General features: G+C 42.7%; 1 protein-coding gene across 2 annotated transcripts in view; it reads right to left on the bottom strand.

Annotated features, from left to right (window-relative positions):
* notch2 (notch receptor 2) overlaps positions 1–12,178 on the bottom strand; it is a 41,536-nt gene that overhangs the window by 7,045 nt on the left and 22,313 nt on the right. For both annotated transcript variants that reach the window (XM_035652793.1, XM_035652794.1), the window contains exons 3-26: positions 11,775–12,049; positions 11,140–11,347; positions 10,893–11,026; positions 10,351–10,473; positions 9,069–9,302; positions 8,528–8,683; positions 8,245–8,430; positions 7,976–8,089; positions 7,712–7,825; positions 7,255–7,488; positions 5,957–6,067; positions 5,628–5,820; positions 5,248–5,393; positions 4,992–5,105; positions 4,756–4,875; positions 4,435–4,587; positions 3,862–4,090; positions 3,415–3,616; positions 2,885–3,041; positions 2,493–2,677; positions 2,226–2,358; positions 1,643–1,894; positions 1,365–1,477; positions 28–563 (exon numbers count right to left, since the gene is read on the bottom strand). In XM_035652793.1, the coding sequence (XP_035508686.1) occupies positions 28–563; positions 1,365–1,477; positions 1,643–1,894; positions 2,226–2,358; positions 2,493–2,677; positions 2,885–3,041; positions 3,415–3,616; positions 3,862–4,090; positions 4,435–4,587; positions 4,756–4,875; positions 4,992–5,105; positions 5,248–5,393; positions 5,628–5,820; positions 5,957–6,067; positions 7,255–7,488; positions 7,712–7,825; positions 7,976–8,089; positions 8,245–8,430; positions 8,528–8,683; positions 9,069–9,302; positions 10,351–10,473; positions 10,893–11,026; positions 11,140–11,347; positions 11,775–12,049 (4,422 nt within the window). The remainder of the gene's footprint in view (positions 1–27; positions 564–1,364; positions 1,478–1,642; positions 1,895–2,225; positions 2,359–2,492; positions 2,678–2,884; positions 3,042–3,414; positions 3,617–3,861; positions 4,091–4,434; positions 4,588–4,755; positions 4,876–4,991; positions 5,106–5,247; positions 5,394–5,627; positions 5,821–5,956; positions 6,068–7,254; positions 7,489–7,711; positions 7,826–7,975; positions 8,090–8,244; positions 8,431–8,527; positions 8,684–9,068; positions 9,303–10,350; positions 10,474–10,892; positions 11,027–11,139; positions 11,348–11,774; positions 12,050–12,178) is intronic.

Raw genomic sequence — 12,178 nt, 5'->3', positions numbered from 1 at the left:
CACAAAATAAAGAGCAGAGTCACATACTTGCAGGAGGTTGATGGGGCCTCCTGGCACTCAAAGCTGTCAAAGAGGCACCCAGAGTTGTCACATTCCTTATCACATTTTCCATTCTTGAAGCGATCCCAGCAGGGAACACTGGCGGTGCAGTTAACCCATGGCTGTAGCCAGTTGAGCGAGCAGTCTCCTCCATCCCACTGACACTCATGGTTGTTACACTGATCATCACACACTTTGTCCCCTGAATGCTGTTTACACTGCACATAGGGGCAGATTAGAGGGCCTAATAGGACTTGTTTCTTCTCACAGTATTGTCCGTAGAAGTGCGTGGGACACCGGCAGCTGTACTGGTATGGGTTGGATGGGTCTTTGATGCAGGTTCCTCCATTTTGGCAGGTCCACTGACACCTCTGTTCATCCTCACAGTGCGACCCACTGAAACCTGGTTGGCACTGGCAGTACAGGTGGCCAACTGGGGTCTTCACACAGCGCCCACCATTCTGGCATCGCAGCTTTGCACAACTGTAGCCTTCTATTTCAACACAGTTGAACCCAGTAAAGCCCTATAAAATACAACATGTGTTATAGTAATACAGTCATATTAAAAGGAATGCTTGTGTGCCCAGCAAAACAAACTAATGTACATCTAGGTTCTCCTACAAATCTGCTACTTGTCTACTATACCTGAGCCATGGTGTGGCCTTCTGAAGCAAGCATGAGAATAAGAGAGGGAGCAAGAAGTTAGTGAAGAGAAAAACAAGCAATTAGTGTGAAAAGATTGATGTCCTAGTATGAGAGCAAAGGAAAGGAAAACACTGCCACCTGTCCACTTTCATAATCTTCTAAAGTGTATTTATATACACGTAATATACAACATATGTACTGTGAAGAGACCATAATGACATTAATGTATTCATTCATGAAAGAGAAAGAGAGTAAAAATGTGTTCTGTTGAGGATTATGTGGAATTTTAACATTTGTTATCAGACTTTTTAATATAGTAAAATATGCCAGCAATGGCACTTTATTTAAACTTCAAACAAACACTTTGCATCTTAGTTCACAAAACTTTGAACTTTGAGGTGTAGTTGCAAAAATCTAAACACGAAACAAGAAGCAAAACTATGCATATATATATATATGGAATGCCAAGTGTTATTTGAAAGATTGTTGAGCACAGCACTGTTAAAGTATAAGGTTACACTGCTTGTGATCACTAGAGTGCATGAAAAAACGACTGTAAAGCCTGTCTGCACTGAGAAATGTATAGAAAACCGGAAGGAAGTGAGTGGAAAAAGGAGAAATCATTGAAAATCACTGAAATTATTATGATGCCAGAAAAGGCTGACATAAAAGAAACTTACAGGTACACAGGTGCAGGTGTAGCCGTGTACGGAGCTCATGTTCATAGAGCAGACACCACCATTGTGGCACGGCTTAGACAAACAGAGATTCACCATGGACTCACAATGACGACCTGAAGAAACAAGGTGGGGAAAAATAGAAAGGCAAAAGACATAATAATTAATGACTGAAATAGGGTTCATGACCAAAACTGTACACAGAAACCCCTGGTTGGTTTTCTAAAAAGACAAAAAATATGACGCTGTTCTGTCCGTTTAATCAGCTAATATGAATGTACCCGTGTATCCGAGGCGACAGCGACATTGGTAATCGTTGATCAGCTGCACACAGTCGAGGCTGCCGGGGGAGTGGCAAGGTCTAGACAGGCATTCGTTGAGATCCCCCTCACAGTGTTCTCCTACGAATCCTGGAGGGCAAGAGCACGTGTAACGGCCCACACCATCCACACACTGTCCTCCATTCAGACAGCGAGGTTCCCAGGAGCCTTGCTTGGGGGCACAGTCATCCACGTTCACTTCACATTGGGTCCCTACAGAGCAGAGAACAGACAGATATCACTGTAGGCATCAAGTAGTCATAAATCTTTTTTAAGATAGCATTTTATGAACTCTTCCCGGGGCAATTATATGAGTAAATGAAAGCCTTTTTTTAAACTTTTGTACCCAACATTTTTTCCCCACTGCAGGAACTACTGGGGATTTACAGAGAATGGTGCTATTTGACCCAGCAATCCACTGTTCATAATGTTATGTAATTCATAGGAAGAGGATCAAAGTTGCTTTATGAATGTTTAAAGGTGGTGTTTTTACCTTCAGCTTCCTGTGTGAGTATTTATTAACATATGCAATATGCAGACTTACCATGTGTTCCAGGTGGGCAGGCACAAGTGAAGCGATTGATGAGGTTGATACAGGTTCCTCCATGGAGGCAGGGCTTAGAGTGGCATTCATCAACATCATACTCACAGTTCACCCCCTGGTAGCCTGGTTTACACTAGAGCAATGAAACAAGAGACAGAGGTTAGCTTATGGTGTGACTAAAACCTAAAAGCTTTAAAACCTCCAAACCACGCACACCTACACCAACAACAAACACGTATATACCCAAACAGCTGAGAATTTACTTACCATACACTCGTATGTGCCCTGATAGTCTTTGCATGTAGCTCCATTGCGACACGGGTTTGACTTGCACTCATCGACCATCTCTTTACAGTAGCTGCCCGTGTATCCTGGCTGGCACTCACACTTGTGGGAATTACCCACATTCACACACCGCCCGGCATTCTTACACACACTTTCCACTTCCAGACCTACAGAAATTTGGTTAAGAAAGCCCATATAGTGAATTAAGAATGTGAACATGTACAATTATTGCCTATTTTTACAGGAAACAAAATGATCTTTAATGTTTGTTTCTTATGTGTTGACTTATTCTCTAAGAGAAATTCATCATTACTGTATCTGGGAATATATTATAAACAATGTGTGAGAGAACACAACAGAAGGTAGTTCCTCACCATTAGTGGCAGCAAAGTCCTGGCATGACATGTTAGGGACGTCACAATAAAGTCCCGTCCATCCCACCGTACAGTGGCAGGTCCACGAGGTTGCTGCTGTCTGAGAGCAGGAGCCACCATTGTGACAGCGCACCTGGTTGCACAGGTTCACATAGTTCTGCAGACAAAAAAAGGAAAGGAGAAAGAGTTAACGCTGGCTGTAAATGTTACACAGACAGACATAACTACACCACACCCAGTCACCTGTATGAGTTATGTATTTAAGTCGGGTGCAGCTAAAGGAACCAAGATCAAGATTCAAGATTGTCAAACTGTCAAGCATTGTTCAGTGTGTGAGCACTCAGTTTTGTGTGTGTTGTACCGCATACAACACCCTCTATACTCAGACGCTGGGTACTTTAATTGATGTAAATATTAGCAAATAATAAATTACATTTTACCTCAAATTTCTAAGAACACATCCAACCCAGCTCACACAAGTTACCTGCAGACTCACTCTGTACACTTGCAGTGACACACAGACACTTTACCTGGCAGTTCTGTCCATTGTAACCAACCGGGCAGGTGCAGCGATAGGTACCCAGGCCATCTGTGCAGGTGCCTCCATTTTTACAGGGCTGAGAGTCGCACTCATTCTGCTCGAACTCACAGAACTTTCCATAGAAACCAGGACGGCAACGGCAAGAGAAGTTGTTGATGTCATCAATGCAAGTCCCATTATTCAGACAGGAGCTGGAGGGAAGGAGAAAAGTAGTGATTCATCTAGTCACTCCGTCTAAAGTGCTGAGACATACTTTAAAGTTACAGTAAGACCAGTCTTGGATTTCACCCAAAAAATGTCTTAATGTTTGAGTGTTATTTTTTAGACATATAACTCGTTCCGTCAGGTCATTGCAGTAGAAACCATCCAGAAAGAATTCATTGCAGAAGAGCAGAACAATTAAGCATGATAATATAATGCTGGTGTTATGGCTCACCTCTCAGTACATTCGAGGATGTTGTGCTCACACAGGATTCCATCAAAGCCTGATTTGCACTCGCACACAAAGCTGTTGACGTAGTCCCGGCAGATGGCACCGTTCTTGCAGGGCTGGCTGGCGCACTCGTCTACCTCAGTCTCACAGCGCTCCCCTTTAAAACCCGGGCGGCACACGCATGAGAAGCTCCCAACCCTGTCCACACAAGAGCCTCCATTCAGGCATGGGTCTACAGAGGGGAGAAGAGACAGAGGGAAGAGCAGTTAGTATTATATCCACAGGTTGAAATTATACGAGTAATAAATACAGACTGTGTAGCACCTTCCCTTGTTTTAACAAGTTTGTTCGTCTAACATATTTTTACATCGTGTACAGGCGTATACCCATGTGACACTTCAAGGGATTTTGTTTGCTGCTTCCTACTGGGCCTTGGGATATCTCGTCTCAGATGATATGTGAAAGAATACTACATAGGCGTCATTGCTCATAGCCTTCATAAATGCAGAGGTGCTGGAATCATTGGGTGTGTACAGCCTCTAATAAGGGGACTGAATTAATTGAAGTAAAACTCACTGGGTGTGCAGTCGTCAATGTCTGTCTGACAGTTGTGTCCGCTGTATCCAGATTGACATTTACACGTGTAGCTGCCCAGGCTGTTTATGCAATGACCGCCATTTTTGCATGGGTTCTCTCTGCATTCGTTCACATCCTCACTGCAGCGTGTACCTGCACAATTGTAAACAAACAAACCGATATTAGTACAGCATCAACCTAGTAGTAAGGCATACTAATAGATATGACTTTGCTTTCAGGCACACTGTCTCATATATTCCCTCTGTCTCACATGCACACAAACTCAATCAGACACACAATATCTCACAGATACACACATACCTTGCCAACCAGTGGGACAGCGACAGGTGTAGGAGGTGTAGTCTGCAGATGGACGGCACACTCCTCCCCTCTCACATGGATGAGAGGCACAGGGAACCTGTTCCACCTCACAGTGTTTACCTGTTTTGACACACATTTTGAAAAATGATAAGAACAAGTGAATGATGGCCGCTACAATGACGGCTCTTGCATGCTAACAAGATGATGTTGAAATGTGGAAGTGTGATATCACTAACCTGTGAATGGCGGACTACATTGGCAGGTGTAACTGTTCACTCCATCCGTACAAATGCCTTGGTTCAGACAGGGCCCGGATGCACACTCATCTATGTTCTTCTCACAGTTCACACCTAATGAGGGAGGAGGGGTGATTCAAATATTTCTGTTTTTCAGTCACAAAATTCAGTGCTGATTCTTCCATTGATTACTAAGTAATTATTTTTTTAAATACTATGCTGAAATATAATATTATATTATAATATATAATATTACCTCTGAATCCAGGTTGGCACTGACAAGTGTAACCATTATGTCGGTCCAAACAGGTGCCACCATTTTGGCACGGACTGGGCTGGCACTCATCCTTTTCCTGCTCACAGTGTTGTCCCACCCAGCCAGCTTCACACTCACAACGGTACCTTTACCCAAAAACAAAGGCACGTACAAGTTTAAAGTGTGGAATTAGCCACATAGCAATAATAACAGCAGGTCGTCTCCAGCATCAGTTCCAGCAGTTCAAGTTGCTTTACCGTATAGATTCCCACTAATACTACATAACTGGTGTATATTAACCCATATTCAAGAATTGGATTAGGTAAGGACAAATGAATCTCAGAACATGAAACTTCAGTAGCAGTATAAGGTTAACATACCCGTGTTGCTGTTCAATACAATCACCGTGCACACAAGGCTGAGGAGCACAGTGGTCGGTCCCAGAGAGGCACAAAGGGCCGTGGGTGCTGGGCGGGCACAGGCAGTGGAACCCGTTGACCTTGTCCACACAAGTTCCCCCACTCATACACGGGTTTGAGTTACACTCATTGATCTCAACATCACATTTAACTCCTATAAGAGAGCAATTCAAAGGTAATTAGTTGTATCAAAGTCAGATCCAAATCTTAGGTCATTTTATCCTGCCTCATTTCTGAAACATGTTATACTGTTATTACACTGACTTTACTCTGTTGTTGCAAAAACATACCTGTATATCCTGGCGTGCACGCACATTTGTACTCGTTAATTCCATCCTGGCACTCTCCGTACTCACAGGGGTTGCTGGCACAGTCATCTTCATTGGTCTCACAGTTCAACCCTAAGCAGAAAAAATACAAAGACAAACTAATAAGAGGCAGAGTAACACAAGTCAGGTTACATGCTTTATCATGTGTATCTGACTGTATAACATTTGCTGAGAATTAAAAATAGCACACCAAAGAGATCCTGTCACTTCCCTTTTGGTAGAAGTGTGAAATGAGAGGTGAAGCAGATCAAGTAGCTATTACAAATTGTGACAGTTAACTGATTCACCACCAGGGGGAGTAAGATTCTTTCAAAGTGAAGGTTAGCAAGAAGTGAGAAATGTTAATACAAACACAGACAGACATGTAATACAGCAGTGTCCTGCAACAACTCAAGTAAAAGTTATAAAACTAATGTAAAGGACATTTGAGGCACAACTGTGGGAGAGAGGAAGAGGGAGGAAAAAGACAAAAAGAAAGGGGGAGACAGACAAAAAGAGAAAACAAGACATGAGAGAACAAGGCACATCAGAAGAGGGGAAGTCAGGGTATTAAACCAGAAAGTGAGACGTGACAGGGTGACCTGACGCCAATTCTGGTGACGTGACGACAGCACAGACTTCAGTGCCAGGCCTCAGAGTGGTACAACGTACTGAACTGAGCCTGCTAATCCACATAGCAACGTAAGGTAGCACTGCTTGGCTGAGACTTGTGACTGCTACACACACACACACATCTGCACGCACACGTACAGAGCTCTACACTTTCCATACATCGAAAGCTATACAGGAAGCTCTAGATGTGGGGGAGGGGGGTCTTTACATTCAAATCAAGCCGCCACTCTTAATTTTTTTAAGGGCCACAGGAATCAATCATGAGAAAAATCTCAGGAGCACATTACTGTGATCTGACAAACATGTTTTTTAGAATGGCTCAGATTTAAATTCTTTCAAAATAAGATTATGTAGAGGTAATTTATACTTCAGTTAAAAACTGAGGAACTAGAACTCATTCATTCATGTTTGTAGGTCAGTCTGTATGGTTACTGTAGCAACCAGATCTAGATCAGAGCTTTTTAAGAAAAAACCCTGTAAAAGAAAGTATTACGAAAGTGCATTAACTATTTTGATGACACATTTTTCTTAACTGAACAATGCTGCCCCCTAACAACTGCTTGTATCATTTACGTGCAACATATCAAATTTCTTTGAAGAACAAATTAGAATGACTTGTCTCACTATAGGGCGCACCAAGTACCTACCTGAGGTTCCCTGTGGGCAGTTACACTGGTAGGCATTCACCAGGTCGATGCAGCGTCCTCGGTTCTGACAAGGGTTGCTGTGGCACTCCTGGACCTGGATATTACAGATGGAGCCTGTGTATCCAGGATAGCACTCACAGGAGAAGGTGGCGATGCCATCCTTACACACACCATGGTGGCATGGCTCTGGTACGCAGTCATTGATGTTCTCCTCACAAAGTAGACCAGTGAAGCCTGCGAAAAGACACTTCTTCTTAGAAAAATAACAAAGGCTATTGCATCAAAGATCAAGTGACTATTTCAGATTATTTTCTGGGTCAAATAAGTCATGGGGTTTAATGTGATAGGGTCTACCATTTCCCCTGTTTTTGTAGCTCATAGCAGTGCAAGCCCAATAAATTAGAATAGTGGAAATATTGCTTTTACTTCAACTTAACATGTAGTTATTCCCTTTTACCTTCAGCACATTCACAATCATATCCGTTGGGACGGTCGATGCACTTGGCCCCATTTAAACACGGTGTGCTGGAACACTCATCTATGTCAATCTGGCACATTTCACCGCTGAAGCCTGAAAACAGAACAACATGAGGAATATATTAAGAGAAAACATTCATTAAAACTGTTTGAAAACAGGTAGGGCTTCATAAAACCATTCATTTTCATTTTGAGTGGATGGGAACATTAAATACATAAACAACATAGCTACATGTGTACCAACCTGCTGGGCACTCGCAGACAAACCGGCTGACCTGGTCCTGACATTTACCCTGGTTCAAACAGGGGGAGCTGAGACATTCATTCACCTCTATCTCACAATGAGTCCCCTCAAATCCTGCATGTGTGACAAAAAAACAAAAAGTTTTAATAATTTATTCTTTTATCAAACGTTACTAGCAGTTTCTGAACATTTTCATTTTGTAAGCTACAAAATACGAAACTCTGACAAAAAACAGGTTAAAACGTAAGCTTATAATTTCTCAATTGTACCGGGCATGCAGATGCAGGTGTAGTCCCCAATGCGATCCAGACATGTGCCATCGTTCTGGCAGGGGTTCGAAGCACACTCATTGACATCTTGTTCACAGCGGGGCCCAGAATAACCCCTGACACAGTTACAGGTGAAGGAACCATCAGTGTTTACACACTGACCACCATGCTCACACGGGTTGGTACCTAATGATGAAGAAGAAAGAAGCATTGGTTGAAAGCAGAATAGATCATAAGCCTGGCAGAGATACATGTCGTGTGTTGACAACTTTGTCTCTCTCACCAATGCTGCATTCGTCTCTGTCGTGGTTGCAGGTGCTGCCTATATATCCGGGTGGACAGTTACAGTAGAACATGCCATTGATGGGGTTGGTGTTACAGTGAGAGCCCTCCCTACAGGGGTTACTGATACAGGCGTCATCTCTATGGCAGAGCAAACCTGAAAAGAATACATGTTGACAAGAATGAGTAAAAGATCCTAATGCAAAACTCACGGGAGAAGTTCCCTTCGATAGGGTTATGCCCAATTTAGAGAATAACAAACTCAAATGCAGAATTGCTACTGTGGAGAGGTTTATTAAAGCAAGACTTAAGCCAACTGTCACTAATCAGCAGGTTGCAATCTATTCTGTGGTAAAAATTAGTGTATTTGACTGACAAGTATCACATTCAGTGCCTTTTCCTCAAACCTTTGATGAATATAAATGTAAAATATAAATTAGGAAAACATCACTTGTGGTTAGACTTGTTCCACAGAATAGAAACCCTTACAGTTCATGGAACTATGACATTATCTGCAGTGTGGTTTCTCACTACTGGCCTACCTGTCTTTCCGTACGGGCAGAGACAGACAAAGGACGCGACGCGGTCAATGCACGTGGAGCCGGGACTGCACGCCGCTGTAGCGCAGTCGTCGATGTTTTCAGAGCAGTCTGGTCCACTCCAGCCATTAACGCACACACAGACATAGCTGCCGATGAGGTTGCTGCAGGTACCTCCATTCTGGCAAGTGTTTGGCTGCAGGCGACACTCATTTACATCTTCTGTACAATGTTGACCTGCGGAGAGGCAGGGAGGTGGACAAGAAGGGGACAAAATGAAACAAATTAAGTAAATACTTTATGTAGCATGTTACAACACAACTAAAGGAGACATGGAAAATGTACAGCGTGAGAACATTATATATCCACAGTGGCCATTTTTAAATACCCTGCTCCAGGGTCACGATGGTTTGCTGGTTGGATTAGTGCTATATAAACTCAGACAGGCCCAGAGAAGCTGATGTATGCATGTTTGCTTTTATAAACAGAAAGCTTACACATGCCAAACAAGTGTGTTAGAACAGACACGCCTTGTGTGAAGTACGGCCCTCCTTATGAAGGAAGGGAACATGAAAGGAAGGAAAGAAGTTATTATCACTGATCACAGAACAAACATTTATTCCACCTCACTGCTTAATGGGTACACTCAACTGCTCGACCAAAAAATAAAGACTTAAAAATAGAAAAGCCATTTTATAGTGATATGGCTAGAATATCTATAAAGTGACACAAAAAGGTAAAGACAAAAATCTGCTGTGGGTTTCAATTTAAAGTGTGAAAGCTGTTAGAAAATTCTGCAAAACATCCTCAACAGACATGTTTTTTAGACACAGCAGGCATACTGTTTAAGACTGGTTCTTGCATAATACCTATAATAATATTTCCAAGGCTGCGTTCAGACTCAGGGCTTAGGCAAAAAAAACACATCAGTCAACCGGCCCCAACTTCTATCAGACCGCAGCGCAACGTCACTTAACGTTACTTTAAAATGTGAACAGCTTATTTCTTCTGTTTACGTTGCAATCGCTATGGGAAAAAATAAAAAAATTCGGTGTCAGTATTATAAATTACGCTGCGTTTGTCAGTGTTTTGGTGTTTGATAAGCCTTCGAACTCATGGCTCTGTTCTCCGACTGGATTTTCTGGAGCCTATTTCACATCTCACAGATACCTCACAAACACCCTGGTATAGTAAATGTACATTCTGTACATTACACTGCACTAAAGCGGAGCGGACAAGTATAACAGTGGTCATAGAAACACATCTGTACACACAGATCCCTTACCTGTCCACTCTGGAGGGCACTGGCAGTTGTAGGTGTTGACTCCGTCCATACAGGTTCCTCCATTTGCACACTGATGACCGGGGCAGTCATCAATGTTGTTCTCACAGTTAGTCCCATTGAAACCTGGCACGGAGGAAAAGAAAGAGACATTAATGTATTGATTGTTCATTGCTTTATTATGCATCCATTGGGGAAGACCGGTACTAAAATAAGTAAGCTGTGTATGATATTCTTTGGTGTACATTATTGTATAAACAGTGACTGTGTGTGTGTGTTTGTTGTGTCTACTTGCTAACTGTAGCAGACTGACAGTACATTGTGTGTAATGCAACACAGACAACAGGATCAGCCTGTTTGCACCTCAAACAACATAATGTAACAGTACAGAAAGCCTTTCTGCTTTCCCTCTCTTTCTCCCCAGGAAACAAAACTGTCCATATATCTCCTGGTGCGTGGTGGCTGGTCAACTTTTTAAATCTATTATTGTGTTTTCTCTATTTATTATTCAGCTTAGGAAAAAGAAAAGCTTTGAATCCTCCTACCTGGAAGGCAGTGGCATGAGTAGCTGGTTTCAGAGTTCTGGTGGCAGGTGCCTCCATTTAGGCAAGGTGAAGGTGAACAAGGGATGTATGAGCTTTCACAGTGTGTGCCAGTAAACCCCCGAGCACAGATACACCTGTAGCAATGACATTTCATACATTTTATTTCAGTCAGTCCTGACGAAGAACATCCAACAATTGACTGTTTTATAAAAATCATGTTGAAGTAGTATTCCAAGAAGATGCTCACTTGTAGGAGCCATGTGTGTTTAAGCACTCTCCTTCATTCTGGCATAACGAGGGTGTGGCAGCACATTCATCTGTGTCATTATGGCAGCGAGGACCTGTGTATCCAGGAGGACATGAACATGTGTAGCTACCACCAGACAGAGAGCTGCATATTCCACCGTTGGTGCAGGGACTAGATAGACAGCTGTCCTCATGCTCACACCGCAGTCCTGCAAACCAAGAGGAAGGAGAAGACTTAGTGCTTTGGCTAACCTATGTGTCATTTATCAATGTCAATAATGGCGTATATACAGTACTAAAGGAAAAGCAATATGCAATCATGGATATGTATTTGTCTAAACACATCACATGTTGCTTTTAATCACCTTCTGGATTCATGAATGCATCAAAATACACATATTGATAGATTACCATGGGATACATGTGCCAGATCTTTTTATTATTAAGTGCAGTAATTTAAGGGAAAATTGGGTTAAGCATATGTTGTACAAACAATCAGGAGAAACGTTCCGCTATAACAGCCTTTACTGTTAACAGGTGTACTTGCATTCAGGGGGTTTAAAAATAATTGAATGTTCTTCTGGTGATAAACAAAAGTCCGATATCTGTGCCAAAGACGATCAAATAGTAACTCACCTGTCCATCCCCTGGCACACTCGCACTTGTACTTATCGAGGGACAGCAGAGTGCAGACACCTCTGTTGGCACAGGGGTTGTTGGGGTAACACGTGGAGTTCTGAGGAGTTTGGCAGTGCTGTCCAGTGTAGCCGAGAGGGCAGGTGCAGACGGCGCTGCCTGGTACAGGTACACCAGCTAACATGGACACAGAGCAGTTCCCTCCATTCAGGCAGTAGCCAGGTTGACACGGGTCCTTATGGTGGCAGTACTCTCCCAGAAAGCCTGGTGCACACCTGGACATACACACAAAAACATAGATATCAATGATGGCGCATGCAAAGGTACACACAAGGATTTAAACCTAATCACCCCTAAATACAGACAATAGAGCTGAAAGATTAGTTAAGCAAAAAGACAAATAT

Source organism: Morone saxatilis, unplaced genomic scaffold (genome assembly GCF_004916995.1).
Source record: "Morone saxatilis isolate NCDOM2014 unplaced genomic scaffold, NCSU_SB_2.0 Contig12, whole genome shotgun sequence".
Lineage (NCBI taxonomy): Eukaryota > Metazoa > Chordata > Actinopteri > Moronidae > Morone > Morone saxatilis.
The sequence above is the reverse complement of the archived record's forward strand: the minus strand, read 5'-3'. Positions and strand labels throughout refer to the sequence as shown.